The 21,146-nt window shown below is 48.3% G+C and overlaps 1 protein-coding gene across 1 annotated transcript in view; it reads right to left on the reverse strand.

Moving 5' to 3' along the window:
• Positions 1–18,579: 18,579 nt before the first annotated feature.
• The window catches only part of SIPA1L2 (signal induced proliferation associated 1 like 2), a 110,250-nt gene continuing 107,683 nt past the window's right edge, over positions 18,580–21,146 (reverse strand). Inside the window, exon 21 of the mRNA XM_060089950.1 lies at positions 18,580–18,726. Coding sequence (XP_059945933.1) covers positions 18,580–18,726 — 147 coding nt within the window. The remainder of the gene's footprint in view (positions 18,727–21,146) is intronic.

Raw genomic sequence — 21,146 nt, forward strand, 5'->3', positions numbered from 1 at the left:
GTGGTGCTGAACTCTCTCAGCTTTTGCTTGTCTGTAAACGTTTTAATTTCTCCATCAAATCTGAATGAGATCCTTGCTGGGTAGAGTAATCTTGGTTGCAGGTTTTTCTCCTTCATCACTTTAATTATGTCCTGCCACTCCCTTCTGGCTTGTAGAGTTTCTGCTGAGAGATCAGCTATTATCCTGATGGGGATTCCCTTGTGTGTTATTTGTTGTTTTTCCCTTGCTGCTTTTAATATGATTTCTTTGTGTTTAATTTTTGACAGTTTGATTAATATGTGTCTTGGCGTATTTCTCCTTGGATTTATTCTGTATGGGATTCTCTGTGCCTCCTGGACTTGATTAACTATTTCCTTTCCCATATTAGGGAAGTTTTCAACTATAATCTCTTCAAATATTTTCTCAGTCCCTTTCTTTTTCTCTTCTTCTTCTGGAACCCCTATAATTCGAATGTTGGTGCGTTTAATGTTGTCCCAGAGGTCTCTGAGACTGACCTCTGTTCTTTTCATTCTTTTTTCTTTATTTTGCTCTGCAGCAGTTATTTCCACTATTTTATCTTCCACCTCACTTATCCGTTCTTCTGCCTCAGTTATTCTGCTATTGATCCCATCTAGAGTATTTTTTATTTCATTTATTGTGTTTTTAATCGATGCTTGATTCATCTTTAGTTCTTCTAGGTCCTTGTTAACTGTTTCTTGCATTTTGTCTATTCTATTTCCAAGATTTTGGATCTGGGAAATAGAATCTTGGATCATCTTTACCATCATTATTCTGAATTCTTTTTCAGGTAGACTGCCTATTACCTCTTCATTTGTTAGATCTGGTGGGTTTTTATCTTGCTCCTTCTCCTGCTGTGTGTTTTTCTGTCTTCTCATTTTGCTTATGTTACTGTGTTTGGGGTCTCCTTTTTGCAGGCTGCAGGTTCGTAGTTCCCGTTGTTTTTGGTGTCTGTCCCCAGTGGCTAAGCTTGGTTTAGTGGGTTGTGTAGGCTTCCTGGTGGAGGGGACTAGTGCCTGTGTTCTGGTGGATGAGGCTGGATCTTGTCTTTCTGGTGGGCAGGTCCACGTCTGGTGGTGTGTTTTGGGGTGTCTGCGGACTTTTTATGATTTTAGGCAGCCTCTCTGCTAATGGGTGGCGTTGTGTTCCTGTCTTGCTAGTTGTTTGGCATAGGGTGTCCAGCACTGTAGCTTGCTGGTCGTTGAGTGAAGCTGGGTGCTGGTGTTGAGATGGAGATCTCTGGAAGATTTTTGCCGTTTGATATTATGTGGAGCTGGGAGGTCTCTTGTGGACCAGTGTCCTGAAGTTGGCTCTCCCACCTCAGAGGCACAGCACTGCCTCCTGGCTCCTCAATTTGGGATGATGTGTTGTCTATTCATGTATTCCACAGATGCAGGGTACATCAAGTTGATTGTGGAGCTTTAATCCGCTGCTTCTGAGGCTGCTGGGAGAGGTTTCCCTTTCTCTTCTTTGTTCTCACAGCTCCTGGGTCTCAGCTTTGGATTTGGCCCCGCCTCTGCATGTAGGTCGCCGGAGGGCGTCTGTTCTTCGCTCAGACAGGACAGGGTTAAAGGAGCAGCCGCTTCGGGGACTCTTGCTCACTCAGGCCGGGCGGGAGGGAGGGGCACGGAGTGCGGGGCGAGCCTGCAGCGGCAGAGGTCGGCGTGACGTTGCACCAGCCCGAGGCACGCCGTGCGTTCTCCCAGCGAAGCCGCCCCTGGATCCCGGGACCCCGGCAGTGGCGGGCTGCACAGGCTCCCGGAAGGGCGGTGTGGGCAGTGACCTGCGCTCGCACACAGGCTTCTTGGCGGCGGCAGCAGCAGCCCCAGCGTCCCACGCCCGTCACTGGGCTCCGCGCTTTCAGTCGCGACTCGCGCCCGTCTCTGGAGCTCCTTTACGCGGCGCTCTTAATCCCCTCTCCTCGCGCACCAGGAAACCAAGAGGGAAGAAATAGTCTCTTGCCTCTTCGGCAGCTCCAGAGTTTTCCCGGACTCCCTCCCGGCTAGCTGTGGCACATTAGCCCCCTTCACGCTGAGTTCTCGCCGCCAGCCCCAGTCCTCTCTCTGCGCTCTGACCGAAGCCTGAGCCTCAGCTTCCAGCGCTGTGCGCCCCGGCGGGCGAGCAGACAAGCCTCTCGGGCTGGTGAGTGCTGCTCGGCACCGATCCTCTGTGTGGGGATCTCTCCACTTTGCCCTACCCAGGTATGTGGGGAGTTTCTTGCCTTTTGGGAGGTCTGGGGTCTTCTGCCAGCGTTCAGTAGGTGTTCTGTAGGAGTTGTTCCACGTGTAGCTGTATTTCTGGTGTATCCGTGGGGGAGGAAGGTGATCTCCGTGTCTTACTCTTCCGCCATCTTACCCGGAAGTTTCGTTGCCTATTTTTTTATTCATCTTTTTCTCTGGCTAATTTGCCAGAGTTCTCTACATATTCAAAATACCAACATTTATCTGTTATAGAAAATGGCTAGAACTTATCCCAGATAATATTTTCACCCATTTTTTTTTGGCTCAGATGCCAGTTACAGAACAGAAATCTTGACTTTCTTTTTTTTAAATAAATATATATATATTTTTTATTGAAGTATAGTTGATTTACAATGTGTGTTAGTTTCAGGTGTACAGCAAAGTGATATATATTCTTTTTCAGATTCTTTTTATTGGCCACGCCATGTGGCATGTGGGATCTTACTTCCCTGACCAGGGATCGAACCTGTGCCCCCTGTGATGGGAGCATGCAGTCTTAACCACTGGACCACCAGGGAAGTCCCTCTTTTTCAGATTCTTTTCCCTTATAGGTTATTACAAACTACTGAGTAGAGTTCCCTGTGCTATACAGTAGGTCCTTGTTGTTTATCTATTTTATATATAGTAGTATGTATATGTTACTCCCAAATTCCTAATTTATCCCTCCCTCCTTGACTTTCAGATTAGTGAAATCAATCAAATTTTTCTCTTCTGGCCTTTCCTTTTTGTATTTTGTTTAACAGAGCTTTTCCCAATCAAGGGTATAAAGAGAGTCACCTACATTTCCTTCTGGCTTTATAGTTTTCTATAGTTTTAAATCTATTTTCTAGCTTTCTAGCTTCACCTATTATATTTAAATAGGTTCATGAATCTGGAGTTTTTGAAATTTTAATTGTGTGAAGTCCAGGATTGGCCTTCTACAATTCTACAACTTTACACAAGGATAGAAAAAGTGGGCAGAGCTCCAACGAGCCCACAGGGAGAGGGGCTGGGACTCAAATAATGAATCAGACCGAATGCCAGGTGAGGAGCAGTTAACAGCCTAGGATGTGGCAATTAGACGCTCCTACAACATCCCTACACAAGCTAAGAATTCCCAGATAGGATTACCTTTTATCCTAAGCTTCGTTTGTAACCAGCGCTTTGTCCCTTTGGGCTTATATTCTGTCATCCTCTGATGTGCTAAGCACTTGATGTGAGGCCCAGGGATGCCTGGCCTGCCTGTCCGCTCTCCACACACAGACACCCGTGGATACCCACCAGCTGTGAGCCCTGGAGGGCTGCCCCATCCCTGGCACAGGCTGGACTGTCACTCTCCATTCCTCACCCTCCTGACTTTTGAGGACACAGACATTGGCATCTGCTTGGCTGCAGCGGCTCTGGACTCTGCCTTCAGTCAGGTTCCCTTTAGCCCCACAAAGGAGGCCCAGCAAAGAACTGTTGCATAATTGAACCTGAACTCCAGGGGCCTCAGAGGGTCCTGGTTGGAATGCCGTGCGCTTTCCATGGCCTTTCCGAGTTGTACGCTGACCGCCTTAGTTCCTTGCTCCTTTCCACAAACATCCACCCAGCACCTAATACTTGGTGACAGGATGCTAAGAAACAGGCAAGAATTTGAATAAGAAACTCACATGCTGGTTGCAAAGATTCACACATGAAAATACAATCTGATAACGGTGATGGCCGAGGCAGTGCACTGTCAATGTGCATTTGTCGAGCCCCTGGCACATGCCAGGCAGGATTTTCAGTGCTGAGACAGAGGATGGGGCAGGGGCTCCCCATCTAGAAAGGGTGTGTAATGATATTAATAGCTAGCTTTTATTGAGCGGTTCCTTGTGTGCCAGGTGCTTTTCTAAGTGCTTCACTTGTCTATACTCTTTCTATTATCATCCTTCTTTCGTACGTGGGGAAACTGAGACCCAATGAGGCCAAGTAGCTGTTCCAAGGTCACACGGGTCCTAGGAGTCAGAATCCTGTATTTGAACCTGGTGCTAGAAGCCCTGTGGGGAAGAGACCTATGGTGAAGGAGCCCAGAGGGGAAGATATACTATTTTCTAGAATTCAAGTGTCCTCCTGGCAGCAGTGCCAAAGTAAAGGGGCACCCAGGACACATGTTGGCGTGTGTTACACACAAATGGGCATCCCATAATCTCAGTTTTTGGCGTGACAACCGTCAACGAGGCACCTAGTCTGTGTCAAGGGATGTGCCAGTTGTAAGGGATAAAAAATGCGCTGCGAAGTGGACAGTAGGTACTTAATAAGTGTCTGTTGAATGAATGAATGATTAAGGTAGTAACTGAATAAATGAGAGACAATGTCTCTTCTTCAGGTAGGCCAGCCAGGTGAGTGATATCACTGTGGTCCGTTTGATGGATAAAAGGCAGTGAAATTGCACAGAAGGGCTTGTGACTGGTGATGTCTGCAGAGGGATGTGTCAGGGGCACTCACGTGCAACGTCGTTCCTGGGCGTGGCTTTGAAGGAAGAGCGTGAGGTCGCTGGGCGGAGAAGATGGGAGGGGACGTACGAATAAACTGGACACCAGACATCGTGGTGGGTTTAGGAAGCCGGTGGGCACGTGAGGGGAGGGGGGCAGGGTTTTATGCCGAAGCCTTCCGGTCAGGTGCTGGGCGAGGCAAGAGGGACATTTCACAACTCCCTGCGTGGTGTCGGGGGCCACGTGCGGGTGGGGGCAGAGCCCGGGAGACCACTCAGGAGCTGGGGGCCAGATTCCAGGAAGGCAGTGGCGGCAGTGATGCTTGCGAGAGAAGATGGAAACGTGAGGGCACATTTTCTGGGGTGGGACATTAGAACGACGACCACCACCGCAGCGTCTCTTGATGATGGACTAGATGTAGCCAGCAAGGAGGTGCTGTGACCTAGGCTGACTCCCGGACTCCTGGCCTGGGTACCAGGCAGACGCTGTCACCCACTGAGATGAGGATGGGAATGCAGGGCGGAAGCTATTTGAGGAGGTGGTGGAGGGCAGTGCTGGGGCTCCTGTCTAGTGATGATTCTCTCCTCTCCTGCAAGACAGCAGTCACCCCTTCACTTTCTCTATGTGCTTTGGGGGAAGCTGACCCAGGGCCAAGTTCCAGGGGGCCCTGCAGGTCATAACTCAGCCCTGACTGCTGTGATGAGCTCTGAGACGAGGATGTGGCCCAAGTTGCGCAACTGAAGTAAACCTTCTGAGTCTCGCTTGATCCTTGCAGCAGACATGTGTCTTGTCTCTCTCTCCCTCGCTCTCTTTCTGGGGCAGCCACCCTGAAGGCAGGAGAAGAGTCAGCCTCACAAGGAGGCGGACCTCCTGAGCTAGACAGAGACATGTACAGGAGTCAGGGCCTTGGGAGCATGGCTGTGCCACCAGACGAAAGCCCTTCAGAAACCTGTCTGACCTTGATTCCCTGTTCTGTGAGCCAAAAATTCCCTTAGGGTTCAAGTCTGTTTGAATTGGGTTTCTTTTAATTATAATTGAAAGCATCCTAATTGACACAGAAGAGCAGACTTCTGGTTGGGGAATCTGGAGCTCGGAGAGGGAATGGACGTAGATACGGAGAACCAAGAAGCAAAGCCTCCGCTCTCGGCGGGAGGAGCCAGTGAGCGCTCGGAAGCAGAGGGTGGTTTGTAGAAGTGGCTTCCACACCACTGGAGGCTGCAGGGAAGGCAGTAGGGGAGCAGTGGGAAAGGTCTGGAAATCCTGTAAGGCTTATAAACCACCCTGTGCCAGGGGCTGGCACGTAGAAGGTCTATAATGCAAGGTGACCCTACTTAGAAAAACGAAATGTCTATTTGTTTTGGTAGCTGGTAGGCCCCTGGTGGCCCTCACGAGAGCCATCAGGGTCGAGGGTAGTGGTGGAAATGGAGGTTGATTCCGGGGCACCTCGGGTGGACCTGTAGACAGGCAGGGAGACTGCCTCGTCATCAGATACAGATCAGACAAGGAGAGAAGAAAGGCAGCTATTAGCAAAGGAGTGTTTCAAGATGAGAGAAGGCAAGCGACGTGTACAAGCTGAGTGGGAAGGAGATTGTAGTGAAAAAGAGGGAGAGGTGGGGATGGAGGGTGGCCTTGAGAGAGGTGGTGGAAGCTGGGATGGGGAGCCTGGGAAGGGTGCTGGCCTTGGTGGGGCCAAGGGACCGCTCACCTTCCCAGGTGGGAGAAGGAGGAAGGCGGGTAGGAGTGAAGGGGGCTCAGGACGGCAGAGAGACGGGGAGGCCAAGGCCGGAGGGCGTGGCCAGAGTGGGCTGTCAGAGCTCACCGCTTCCAGGGGGAAGAAGGCACATCCAGGCGTGGCCTTGGCCGTGGGTAGCTGCCGTGGTGAGGAGATGAACCTCGCAGGAGGCAGAGGCAGAGACCATCCTCCATGCGCCTGCCCCAGGACCAAATACACACCCCCATGCAAACACACACACGCCATCCTCCCATCCTCCCGGCGTGCACCTGCCCGGTCTCACCTCTCACCCACCTCCCACCCTCACGCAGGGAGGCAAAACACATTGAAAAGGGGTGGGTAGGAAGGGGAGCCCCTGAGGATGTCGCACGTTACCTCCAAGTACTTGGGGTGGAGTGTTAGCCCCTCGGAGGGACAGTTCACTGCAGAGGCTCCGCGGCCCAGGTGTCCAGTCCCCAGTGGACAGACTGAGGTATGAGGAGGAGAGGGCAGTGGTCCAGGCCTGCCGGCTGCCATATCCCCACCGAACGGAGCTCCTGTGGTTCAAGGGACTTTTCACCTGGCTGCAAAGCAGCAGGATCCCTGGAAGAGTCGCCGCTGGCTGTTCAAGCAGCAAGCCCTGGTCAAGGTTCGACCTGCTCTAGACCACGGCTTCCCGCTCTCCTTGCAAAGTCTTGAGAGTCAACCTCAAAGCCAAGTGCGCTGAGCACACAGCCCAGCTGATGTGTTAGATCCCACCTGGAGGGGGCAAACCAGGAGCCCAGCCCCAGGAAGGGAACTTTGCCTCCGTTTCCCTGATACCCAGTACCCCCTCTGCTGCCCACCTGAACGTGGACGCATCATGAGCTGGTCCCTGTAGCAGCTCCACCCATTCGGCTCCAGCTAGCAGAAGCGATTCCATGGGGGAAGCCTGGAAACGTCCCTGCAGAAGAGCTGGCTGAACTACAGTGCGGGGTATGCGGCTGGCCTGGTTGGTGCAAGGCCAAGCAACATGGAGGTGATCCAGAGGCCTTGCATGGAGCAGCGCAAACAGGAAACAGCCTGCCTGTCATTCCTGGGTCTCTGGAGGAACTCGGGAGCCTAGGGAAACCAGTTCTGGACACCTGCTGGAGCCAGGTCCAGGCCCAGATCGCTTTTGTTTTCCCAGATTGAAAAATTTAAAACTTGGGGGAGGAGTGGTAGCGGGAAATGCTTTCACTGCAGGTGTTTACTTTGGCATGGGACACGGGCTGGCATCCCTTAAAATGAGTTGGCGCCTGGCTGGGAAAATGCATTGTTAGGTCTCTTTGCAGCCCCATTCCCAGCTCAGCGTGCCCCAGCCGGCCCCGCCCTGGTGCGGTGTGCAGGGAGCCTGGAGCTGGGGCTGGGAGCCGGGTCTCCACCCATGTCCTGGGTTATTTAGGGGCAGAGGGACGACCAGCCATCTGGAGTTTCTTCCCAGGCCCAGCCTCCCTGTTCTAACCTGGCCCTGAGCGACCCAGGCCGGGCAGGGGCTGCGGGCACTCAGAGCTGGTGCTCAGGGGGCGGCCCAGGTGAGTCTCACCTGCCCAGGAGTGGTGATGCGGCTCCCTGACACTGGGCACTTGGGCTGCCTTGGGGTTCCCAGCTCAATGGTGTGTCCTGCCTGCCTTCCGCAGTCCCACTGGCTTTCTGCTGTTGATTCCCATCAACTCCCAGGAGACACACAGGTGGGTTGATTTACAACCCTCTGCCCGAGAGTGTGGTTTCCACCAGGGCCGCCCAGCTTGAAAGCAGCCATCGCCAATATAGGTGTTTGTGGGCTTGAATTGAGAAATTAGTCCATAATCTTGGTGCACTCTGCCAGAAAAAGAAAATGACTTTACAGAAAGTATACTTCAATGAAAACACACACACACACACACACACACATATATTCCTATTGGACAGCACTGGTATATAAGATGCATTTTCTTTCTTTTCTAAAAATTAGTGCTGCATGATTGATTTTTATCTTACTTAAGTATCACTCATGCTCTCAATTATTCTTTAAAGATTGTCAATGATATTCTGGTAAATTCCTCTATACATTGCCAACCACCTCGGTCCAGAGGACAGAAATGATCTAGAATAGTTGGATTATGTCATAGGATCATTTCTAGAATTCTTAATTGGATGACCTCAAAAAGATGTTAATTCTATTACTTTAAATATCCTTGGTTATTCTCTTTGACAAATAAATCGTCAAAACGGGGACAAAAGGACTTTTTATGAAGTTAACCCCCATATTTTGTTTGTTTGATTTCTGGTACCCACAGTGTAAGATGTTTTCCTATCATGCCTGGAAAGAAAGCCTACCATTGTCCTTCTCTCAGCAGCAGGTGGGAGATGAAATGAAGACCAGATGAGTCGTGGGGATGAGGACTGGCCAGCTGGTGTTCCTGGGACCCGTCTTTGCCCGCAGCCTTCCTCTCAGCAGACAGCGCTTGGTCGGTCCTTGTGTTGTGAGAGACTTCACGGTGAGTCGTGAGTCCTCTGCTGATAAAGACGTCTCTCCTGAAGCACCAGCCCCTAGACGCTAAGGCTGTCTGGAAATAGTCTGTGGCGGGGGAGGAAGAAGAAGTGGGAAGAGGGGGCATAGTCATGGGAGGTGGTTAGGAGTTCTATTTCAGTGGTATGATCCATTCACGTCACTCAGGGAACAAAGCTCCCACAAGTACTAGCCCTGTACTTGAGAATATTATCCGTACATTATCTAGATCCTAGATTCGCTGAGATTGTTCCTTCCAGGGTTTTCTGATATTTGACAACTCCTAGACCCAACTATCACCCTTAAAAAGCACAGGCTCGGGCTTCCCTGGTGGTGCAGTGGTTTGAGAGTCCGCCCGCTGATGCAGGGGACGCAGGTTCATGCCCCGGTCTGGGAGGATCCCACATGCCGTGGAGCAGCTGGGCCCGTGAGCCATGGCCACTGATCCTGCGTGTCCGGAGCCTGTGCTCTGCAACGGGAGAGGCCACAACAGTGAGAGGCCCGTGTACCGCAAAAAAAAAAAAAAAAAAACCTCACTGGGAGTCTCAGCTTCTTCAGGCCAGGCTCTGCCCCTTCTCCTAACCTCAGTGTATGAATGCTCCTGGTGAAGGACAGTGGGGTACGCCATCCGTGGGGTGATGTAGCCTGTCCAGGCAACTATTTAAGAGCATTTACCTCTTAACTTCAGAACTGAGTCATGCCCTAAGCAGTGGGCTCAGCCAAGGGCATGTGGACACTCATCCTACTTTCTCTTCCTGCCAAGGCTGGCGAGCGGAAAGGAAGTGGAATTTTGGGGTAGTGCATATTAAAACTCGGCCCTCTGCTTGTGTAGCAGTCAAGGGCACCGACAGCTGTTTCGCAGCTCTCTCACAGCCAGCCAAGGCCTAGCACTGGCCGCAGAAGCTCTGTGAAAACAAAGACTACCTGATTAGCCCCTTGATAACTGCCCATGGCACTGTTAACCATGACCTCTCCAGGTAAAAGCGCCAGTAAGTGAGTCAACACAAAGTCCCAGAGGCTCAGAACAGAAGTGGTGGTGGGGGGGCCCTGACCCCATGTCCTCCATGACCACAAATTCCATCTTCCTTTCTGGCTTGGCTCTGTCGGCTTGGGTGCAGGGCTGAGCTGGATATTTCTCCTTTTGGAAGAACAGGAAACTGGGCAATGCTCCTACACCTCTGCAATGGTGATGTGGGAACCTGGAGAGTCTCGAATCTGACCTGTTCTACATCTGTGCCTTGATTTTGCTCAAGGGTTCAACGGCCAGGTTGGAAATCACCACGGGAGCCAGGCTGTTAGTGGGTTCAGTAGGATAGAGTTTATGATTTCAGGCAGTGTTGAAAAATTAGGATTTCCCCAAAGATTCCTCATCCCAAAGGTATCCAGTGATGCTTCTTATTATTACTTCCTTGTCTTGACCTAACTTGACCGAGATTAATCAAATCTTGGGTACAGATATCCTTACCCAAAATGCAAACAGTGCCCCAAATTCACAAACACAGCACTTCCTTTGATACAGCTGAAGAATAACCTTACTGCAGACTGTGTTATAAACCCGGCCTTGCCTGGGTTCCCAGCCCTCGATCCATCCATCCAGCACAAGAGTCCTCTTTTCTATAAGGTGAAGCAGGTGGTTCCTTCCAGCTCTGTGGCTCTCCTTCCTTCCAGTCAGTACCAGGGCCTTCTCATAATGGCCTTTGTTTTTTCTTCCTTTGAAGCATGGTTTCCAGGCTTCGGAACCCTCAAGTGCCCCCGAAGCTATTCATCTTTAATCCCTTCCCCTGCTGCCCTGGCATCTGATCTCACCCTTTAACTCATCCAACCTCCTTATCCTACCAGACGCTCCAACGGCAGAGCTAACTGTGAACATTTAGGCCCTGGAGCAAACCTTTCAGAATCATTCTTCCTCTGCTCTGCATTAATTACCAAATTAATCACTCTTTGGAGAGAGGGCTTCTTTCCTCCGTTGCTTCTCCCGCGGGCCTCCAGAGTACAGCTTCTTGGAATGATGTCTGTCTGAATATATGGCAATAGATCAAACTCTGGCTGCAGTCTGACATCCAAAGAGCACTCTGGTGGTGTTTTATATTTTCCTGCATTTGTTCCAACAAGTCTTTATTTTTGGTGAGGCTGAGTTTTCTGGGTTCTCTCTGCTTATCCATCTCAAGTCCCTGCAAACTAACTCATTCATGTTCCCATCCCTAACCTTTTAAACAAATTTATTTATTTTTAATTGTGGCGAAATACACATCAACTTGACCGTTTTCACCATTTTTAAGTGTTGAGTGCTGTAGCATTAAGCGCATTCCTATTTTGTATGATCACTGTTATCCTCCATCCACAGAACTGTTTCCATCTTCCCAAACTGCAAGTCCATGTCCATGAACAACAGCTCCCCCTCCCCCTCCCCCAGCCCCTGGCACCCACCGTCATTCTGCTTTCTCGTGTCTATGAATCTGACTACTCTGGGTACCTCCTGTAAGTGCAATCATACAGTAGTTGTCTTTCTTTTGCTGGTTTAATTCACTTAGTGTGATTCACTAGTGTCCTCAGGTTTAATTCACTTAGTGTCCTCAGGTTCATTCATGTTGTACCCTGTGCCAGAATCTCTTTCCTTTTTTAGGCTAAATAAAATTCCATAATAGGTATATACCATATTATCCATTCATCCATCAATGGGCACTTGGGTTGCTTCCCCCTTTTGGTTCCGGTGAATCATGCTGCTGTGAATATGGGTATGTAAATATCTGAGTTCCTGCTTTCAATTTTTGGGGGTAATGACCAGAAGCGGAACTGCTGGATCACATGGTAATTCTGTTTAATTTTTTGAGGAACCACCATACAGTTTTCCATAGTGGCTGCACCGTTTTACATTTCCGTCAAGTACATGTAAGATTTTCAATTCCTCCCCTCCCGCCAACACTTGTCCCATCCCTATATCCTTTTCATTTATGATACAATTCATCACAAGGCATAATTCAGGAGAGGACAATGAAGTCTCAGAGAAGAACGAAGATAACGGGTTTCTGGAAGAGGCAACAGTTATTGCAGGAGGGTTGGCTGTGTCATATTTTCTAAGCAAGGTATTGAAAATGGTCATATACGTGGGCAAATATGCTTATAACTAAAATATACATCTGTAAGTTAGATGTTCACATCTATTAATGTAATGTATTTAGATGGTAGAACCAAGCTCATTCACCCAAATAGTTCTTTGAACAAGTGAAGGTAGGATTCTTGCAGGCATCTTTCTGCACATGGCTACGTTCTTGGACAATATTTAAACAATATAATTTCACGTTTGGAGATCAGTGTCACCGGCAGGAATAACCGTCATACAAACAAGAAGACAGTAGACAATTAGGGTGGCCAAGTTTAGTTCAATTGTACATTTCAGGGCAAATCATTTAAGAGGTTCCTGCTTTGAAAGAATAGAACAAGAACCTGTTAAATTAGGAAGAAACACTTGCTTTCAGAGTTCATCTCAACAATGAAATTAGTATAAGCGGTGTGTCCCTCACAGGCTTGTCTCTTTAACTAGGTCACTGCCATGCTTCCCTCTACTTACTCAGCAGCTCAGAGATGAAACAGTTTTAGGATGATGCTGGCTGAACAATGCATGGCCTTCGGATAGTTTAAGTAAAGCAACTATACTCCAATAAAAAAAAAAAAAAGTAGCAACAAAAAAAAATCAAGTAGGAGTCAAGGGGTTAAACCCGCTGACCCCTGTGCCCTGCTATAGGCCATGTCTCCTACTCAAGTGCTTAATTTACAGGGATATAGAAAGCCCAGTCTTGGAATTCTCTATGCATAGAAATGGGCATTGTGGATTTCAGCCTGCTGTTTGGCAAGCCCTCGGCCCAGATGGGGTTCAGTAATGATTCCTTCAAGGTGTTTAATCAGATCCTAGAAGAGCCCATGGCTGCCATGTTTCATTATTCCGATTTAATGGAGCATTCAGCTGGATCCCACTTGGTTTGTGAGCAATGATTACGGTCATGGGGAAGAGGGGCCGAGGACCCAGACAGACACCCGGGACCCAGTGATGCACTACCCAGCGATAGAGGAGCTCTGCCAGGGTCTGACATCTCCAGCTGCAGATGTGTATTTATAGCCATTTTCTCTGAGTCAGCACCGATTTAGTCGAGGCAGATGATTTACTGAAACGCTACGGCTCTGAACCTCCTCCTGCACACGGCCTTCCTCCCGATTTCACTGCATAGGGAAAGGCTGGGGGAGCAGCTGATCTTCAAACAACAAAACTACTCCAGCACCTAACGGCCTGATTAATGGGTGCTGATGACCAGGACTTTGGGAGTCTAACCCTTCATCGTGTTCTTTAATAAGTGGACAGAGATACTTGCATGTCAAAGGGGCCGGTTATTTTTTATTTGCTCTTGTGAAAAACCAAGCTGCTCTGCAAATTTTAGGTAGGTCTCCGATATGCGGGCTGGAAAACAGAGGGTGGAGTATTTCAGAGTCTGCAGATGCTAATGGTCGAATCAGAATTTTGATTATAAGGATTGAATGGGGCAGTGAATTTTCTTATATTAAGATGAACTGGAGGGCGCTTAAAAGATTTTTTTTTTAAGTAACTTAAAGGCCCCGAATCTTATATAAAATGCAAGAATGTCAGCTTTGGAAATGACGCTCATTTAAACCTTTTGTAAAATTCATGGGGAGATTTTCTTTGGGCTTAAGCTTCTGCCTAATTCCTGCTATTGAAATTCAGGAAGCTTGGTCTTTGGGTTAACTTGGAGGTCATAGGTCAGAAACCCAATGCATTCCTTGGATTTTGCAGGTTTCTTACCATGTTCCCTCGCTGAGGAGCATAAACAAACACATTTCTCTCCCACCTGCCTCTAATCAGGTGTTGAATTAAACCCAGTCGACTGTATCTATTTTCCTTTCTGCTAGTGGCTAGTATGCCCAAACTGTGTCGGCTAGAACTAGGGAAATGCTTTTAAACTTGTAAGCACCAGATCCACAAACGCTCAAGTGAACTGGAACTGTTTCTTACTAACCAGTCACCCAAAAGAGCAAAGCGTCTGTAAAAATTTTCATAACCTCCTCCCGCACACCTCCAATCTTGGAAATTCTCAAGAAAAAACACTGGCTTGATTTCAGAGGATCTGAGATTACTTTAACCTCCAGAGCTTGGGACTACAAGTGATGGACCTTTGCCTCCTAGGAAGGCTTGCGTGAGTGCAGTTCACAGTGACTGCAGCAGAGGGGTGGCTTTGCCATAGATGGCCGCTTGTTCTAGTGACCCACCTTCCTTGTTGGAAAGAGAGTAGGGTCAACTCTTCAAGAAGTCATATTCACAGCTTCTTCACAACTGGAGAGTTTGTCGGTCCGTCTACATTTCATGTATGTTCTCTCCTTAAATTGCCGTCCAGGCTTCCCAGGCCAACAGTTTACATAATATGGAGCAAGACACGTTAACATCCAAGTGCTCCATGCCTAACCACAGTCACAGTTCCTGAAGAAATCTATCAAGAGCGTGATTCTTGGGCTTCCCTGGTGGTGCAGTGGTTGAGAGTCCGCCTGCCGATGCAGGGGACACAGGTTCGTGCCCCTGGTCCGGGAAGATCCCACATGCCGCGGAGCGGCTGGGTCCATGGGCCATGGCCATGGAGCCTGTGCGTCCGGAGCCTGTGCTCCACAACAGGAGAGGCCACAACAGTGAGAGGGCCGCGTACCGCAAAAAGAAAAAAAAAAGCATGATTCTTACTGCGTTTTGAATAGATATCTCTTTGGTCTTTGGCTCTGCAGAGAAGAAGTTTTGGCTTCATGAGTTTGATGGAGACTTCGGTTAATGACATGTCATCAGTTTCTGCATTTTAATGGGCTAGCAGGACAGCCGACTCCTGACATTTCAGAGATAATTGTGGTATCAATAAAGGCAGTACTGTATTTTTATGCTTTCCACCCCTGCCCGATGTAAGTTATATTTTTAATGATAAACCTGCTTCTCTGAGACTGAGAAGAGCAGGATAAAGCCTCTGAAATACGAATTAACTTTGTCACATATGAGAATGGCCTGAATACATAATAGATCACTGCCTATGGTTAGAAAAAACCTGCTTGATATCACTTATTCTAAAATAAAAATGATTTCTAGTAGATACGTTCTAATATTTAATTAGTTTGTACCCAGGAAGTCCTTATAGAAAGTCAACGTGTTTAGCTGCTAAGGGGGGGTACCTTTTGTAATTAACAGTGTCTACGAGGACGCCAAGTTGCTCAAAACCACATGCAGTATGGAGAACACGACACAGGGATTTTCTACAGGTTGGCTGTTGACTGGAAACATACATTTGAAAAAAGTTGAGCAGGCTAAAAGTCATGCGGCCATGTTCTCTGGCATGGCCACCTGGCAGACTTGAGAGATGATTCATTCTTTGCTGGTATAGACTGAGAAGTATTTCTTCAAAAAAACCCTTCTGGTCTGTAGGTGTGCCCTAGGGAGGTGGGATGACTCTCCATTCAGCTAGGTTTGGGTCAGGTTCCTTTGTTTTCTTGAAGCAACGTCAACCTTTGTATCCGCTTGGTTGCCCTCTGAAGCAAAAGCAACCATCTCTGCCCAGTGACTCAGAGCTGCACGCAGGCCCTGGCCAGGACACACAACTATCCGTAGTTCAGCTTTTACTGAAGGCAAGAAATGTTTATGGCAAACTGTCTGGTGAACATGCAGTCCAGTGATTCCTCTGAAGTTTAGGGCTTATCCCTGAACCAAACCGTTCCCTCCAGTCTCCCACTCAGCAGCAGCTCTGTGGGTTCTACCTGCGAAGACATTTTCAAGTGTGACCCAACTGCTTGCCCCCATCTTATCTGCCCGCATCATCTCTCACCTACATGGGTCTTCCTTCTCTACTCTTTCCTTTATCCCAGGTGTTGGTCGATGCTACTGAGTGGCCTGCAAGCTAAAAATGGCTCTTCGATCTTTAAAGGGCAGTAAATGGGAACTGAACAGGCAACAGACAGTATGTGACTCTCAAAGTCTAAAATATCGACTGTATGCCTCATACAGAAAGTCTGCAGGCCCCTGTTCCATGCAACTCCTTCTGCTTTCGGAGTCAGAGTAAGCCTTTAAAACACAGGATGTATAATAAAATAAACAAAACAAAAATAAAACACAGGACACATTACGGTGCTTTCCTGCTTCAACAGCTTCCTTTTGACTTAGAATAAAATCCAGACTCTACTATGGCCTAGAGTTACTTAATGATCTGGCTTTTACCTGTCTTTTCTAACGTCCCCTTCTTTCCCCATCACTACCTATTTTACCTATATCCTTTCTACAGACTCGGGGCCTTTGAACTTGGGTCCCCTCTGCCTGGAAAACTCCCCCCAGCTCCCCCTGGCCTGCTCCTTCCCCACCTTCAGAAGTTTCCTACCCACGGAGGTCTCCCCAAGCACACTGTCTACATCTCTGTTCCTCACCGGTAGAGAGGGGATGATCTAGGTAGCTGTCCTTTAGGGTTGCCATATAGACACAATGGACACAGAACACCGCCTGGCACACGGTAACGAGTCAAACAATGTCAGTTATTACTATACTTACTACAGTATAATTATAACTAAGGGAGCCCATCCCAGGTACTCTTTATTTCTATCTTTGAGTTTCAAATAATCAGATGCCTGTCTCCCCTTATTAGACTGTATGCCCTGCAAAAGACAGGGCCCAGCTGGTCTTGATCACTGATGGCTCTTCCACTCCTGGCAAGTGCCTTGTTCACGGTGAGAGGGAGAGCGGGGAGGGAGGAAGATGCCTACCTGGCCCATGAAGCCCTGGCTTCTTGAGAATCCGCAGTCCCTGGATGTGTCCTGGCGGTGCGCCTGTATCTTTTTCAGGGGTAGCTTCAGGAAACAGCCTTATGAAGCCTCCTGTTCCATCCGCTGCAGGACCATTTATTTTTCAATACACCTCTCATGTGAATGAAGCCCACATGAGAAATCCCTCTGAAGGTAAATTCTAGGAATCACTTTGCTTCCTCCAAATTCTTGATACGGTTTCTGTTCTCGGAAGGTGGAGAACTTTGTACCGTGATTACTGTGGTTCCCTTCCCACTCTGGCTCACGTTCTGTCTTCTTTCTGTCTCACCTTTGATTCAAGTTTGCAGTTTACTCCTTCCTGATTATTTTTCAAATCCCTCTTACTTTATTGCATTTATTTTCTTGTAAGCGAGACCAAATGCTTTGCTGAATAAGGTAAAAATTTTTAAAAAATCAAAATGAAAGGCAATCTTGGGTAAATCACTTGACTTTAGCCTCAGTTTACTGAGCTGTAAAATGGGAATCCTGGCACCCACCTAGGAAGGATACTGTTAGGATTCAGTGAGATCTATGAGAAGTGCAGAGGACAGTGTCTGGCACGTGGCAGCTGTTAATCAGTACTAGTAACTTTTTACTTTAAATCAGGTTGGGATTCTGCAAGAAGGCTCAGTAGTACTCAGTACAGATTAAGGTCCTAAATTACCAGGAATAAATTCTCATACACTCAGACTGTTGACATATCAGAACCCCAAAGTCTACATTCACCTGACAACACTGTTCCTTGTGTGGACTCTTTTAAACATTTATTAAAAAAGCAAAATGTACGTTCATCTCAAATAGAACAGTTAAAAATGGTAAAGCAATACAAACAACTTGTTACTAGCAGCATCCAGTTGTTAGAAGGAAGGTCCTGCCCCGCTCCTCACTCTGCTTGGGCAAGCTCAGCCTTTTCTGAGCCCGCTGCTACCTACACCGCCCTCCAAAATAGTGCAGGTGAAACCAAAGTTTATAAAATTAACAATTTAAGGTTAAATAAGCTTAAATAAGGGTGTTAAATACAAGACACTTCATCAAAGCTTCTGTACAAAGATAAAACAAATTTGGCATTGTACAAGTGATTCTGCTGGCTCATGGCACACGGGGAGCTCTCGTAAGTAAGCAGGTTGACTCTTTTTTTTTTTTTCAACAGAGCATTAACTATACAAAAGTGAACTAAGAGTAACTACTCAGTGAGCCATTTACAAGGCATATGTATCTTTTCTTTTTCTTTTTTAAATCAGAACACTGTTAATATTCAGGCACCGTTTGCTCCTGCAAATAAATAAGTCTCTAAAGGAACTGCATTTGAACTCGTGTTAGACACATCAGTGCTTTTTCTGTCCCCCTCCCGACACGGCTTTTCCAACTATTTCCCCTGCCTCTTTCTTATTGCTATGATAATGTGGCTGTAGAAATAAAAACTACTGTACATCCAAAAAAATAGAGCACCTTTAACATTAAAGTATATGTCTGATTATTTGTTCTCATGTTTATTTTACAATTCTAAAGCCCAAGCTATGGTCAATTGTTTTAATATCTCTACCAAGTCACCTGATATATAGGACATAAGACCCAACCCTTGTCCTTCAGGAGGGAAGCCCACGCAGAGCTCCGTTTCAGCAGAGTCTCAGAGGGCCACACTGACACCAGAGTTTACATTCATCTCGACACCAGCATTACATTCATCTTCACGAGCATTGCTCTCCGCGGTCACACGGCGGCTCCCTGTGCTGCTGGGGGCGTGGTGCTAGACAGAGTGGGACAGCAAGCACAGCTACGGTGGGCTGGAAGCACAGCGAGAAACCACATGTTGGCGACTGTGAAGGGACCGCGGGCTTCCCCGGGGCCCCTGGCTGGGCGGCGCTCAGGTTACGGCTTTTTGTCGATGGTGTTGAAGAACCACTCCGTGAACTTGCGCAGCTGGGCCGCGGCCGTCTGCGACTCTTCCTGAAGACGCAGGTTGTCCTGCCTCAGATGTTGCACCTCGGCCTGCAGCACAGCCTTGTCCTGCTTCTCCTGTGGGAAGGGGGTGGAAACAGATGGTCATGCATCTGCCGGACATGCTCTCTCCTCCCAGCTGCAGCCCGAACGCTTCTACCCTTTTTTTTTTTTTTTACTGATTTACTTATTTATTTCTTGAGGGGAGAGGGAATCTGATTGCCCACTCTGGTTTCTGCCAAAAACAGGGGGGTGGGGACAAGTAACTCGGAATATTCTTTCCTTTCATCCCACTTTGCTCCCAAAAGGAAGCGAGACAGCTGTTATACGGGAAGGTGATTAACCACAGTCTATACTATCGTCTATCTGAAAAAGGGGGCCTGGGAAAAGGTATAGCCTTGGACAGGAAGGCAGAGCTTCCCGGGTGCACCTCCTTACTGGACAAGTCGGAATCAGCATAGCTTCAGATCTTGGGCTTGTTTATCATGAGCTCATCTCATCTTAAAGCTTTCCTGGGACAGTGTATTTCCCTAATGACCTTCAAAGTGTGCCACTAAAAACTATGTACAAATTATCAAGATTTTTCAGGGACTTCCCTGGTGGCACAGTGATTAAGAATCCACCTGCCAACGCAGGGGACATGGGTTCGAGCCCTGGTCCGGGAAGATCCCACATGCCGCGGAGCAACTAAGCCCGTGCGCCACAACTATTGAGCCTGCGCCCTAGAGCCCATGAGCCACAACTACTGAGCCCGCACGCCACAACTACTGAAGACCGCACGCCTAGAGCCCGTGCTCCGCAACAAAGAGTGGCCCCCGCTCGCCGCAATTAGAAAAAGCCCGCACTCAGCAATGGAGACCCAACACAGCCGAAAATAAATAAACAAATAGTATTAAGAAAAAAAAAAAGATTTTTCATAAGAATCAGACCTGGAGTTTCCAATAGACAGTAATGGAAAACGTACAACACAAGTTTGAGCTCCCAGACGCTGAAAGGGATGTCTTGCCCCAGAGAGAGAGAGGGGGGTCATTGTCACAGTGGCGGTGGGAGATGACTTGATTGCTGACTCCGCAGATGCACCTGCAGGCCCGTGCCCACGGCCGTGCGGGTGAGCTGGGGGCTAAGACTCTTCAGGAGACTGGCCCCCTTGGCGTGTCTGGCCCTGCCCTTGAGCTTTGCTCCTATTTCCTGTCCCTTCTCACCTCTCGACCAAAGACACTGGTCCCAAGTGGAGGCTGGTGTTAGAACTCATTGCTGACTCAGCCCACTTCCCTCAGTCACTACAAGAGGTTCAAGCTCCTGGCCGCCCCAGGCCCCAGGGCTCTCATTCCCAACATGGCTCAGACATCCCCAGGGCCCTGTTGCGGCTCAGCTGCCCACCTCTCCTGACCCCTTGACCCTTTAACTCCACCCATGGAATGCGTCCTCTGTCACCAAAACCTGCTAAACTCTCAAGCTTTTCCCTGGATATTCCCTTTATCTTCAGATATAAATGAGTCCTGACTCTCTCCTTGGGACGAGGTCTTGTTCTGAAGAGCACAGGGCCTGGAGGCTGTCAGGCCAACACCTCGCCTCAGCTGCCCGGTGCAGGTAACTGCTCTCCCCTAAAATCCCAGCTCCCGTGAGAAGCCTGACATGGGCTGTAAGACCTGCCACTCCTGCTCTTTGCCATGATCGACTATATCTCCACTCCCTCCCATCATGGAAGATTCTAGAACGTGGTTCACCTTTCTGCTTTCTTCCTCCATCCCTCATGTTTATTGATGATCTTAAGACACCGTATATGTTCCACCTGATTCAGTCTCTTTGTGACCTCGAAGACTGCCCTCCTCAGCCCCCCGTCCTGTGGCCATTTCCTGTACCTTGAAGCTATTACTGATAACCACACATCTTCCTAAATGCTTCAAGCTCCCACTGCCTGACCACCACCTCTTGTCTTTCTAAAATAATTTCTCCAGTATCCACCCCTCCAAAAATGATCTAATCTACCAATCTTACCTTATTGTCAGCGTCCACTGACACGTCCTGTGGTGACATTATTCCTCCTCACCCAGCTTAGACTCTGAGTCCCTCAGTTTAATCACTTCCTATATACACTGAATGGTCCTTGTCTATCGCTCCTGGTCTTAATTTCTTGTCTGAAATCTAATATTGGTTAAGTCCAACTCTCTAACTTTTCTACACCTACATCTGGAGACTGGGACATTCTTAGTTCCAGCTTTGAAAGTTCTGTGTCCTGGGAAACCCTCCATGCCAGGCAAGCTGGGACAGCTGGTCAACCACACTGGAGGAAAATACCTAACTTATGCTGCAGTTTTACCAAATACATCTGGTCCAATTATCCTCCACTCTACACCTTACCCTCCATCCTTAAATCTCTCACCCTCCTTCCCATCACTCACTCTCAGCTCTGGAATAAAGAAACAACCAGAGGGGAACTTTGTCAACCTGCCTCTGTTTGGACTACAGCCATACCTTGCTTTGCAGATACCAGTGTT

The sequence above is a fragment of the Mesoplodon densirostris genome, chromosome 1 (genome assembly GCF_025265405.1).
Source record: "Mesoplodon densirostris isolate mMesDen1 chromosome 1, mMesDen1 primary haplotype, whole genome shotgun sequence".
NCBI classification, from domain to species: Eukaryota; Metazoa; Chordata; class Mammalia; order Artiodactyla; family Ziphiidae; genus Mesoplodon; species Mesoplodon densirostris.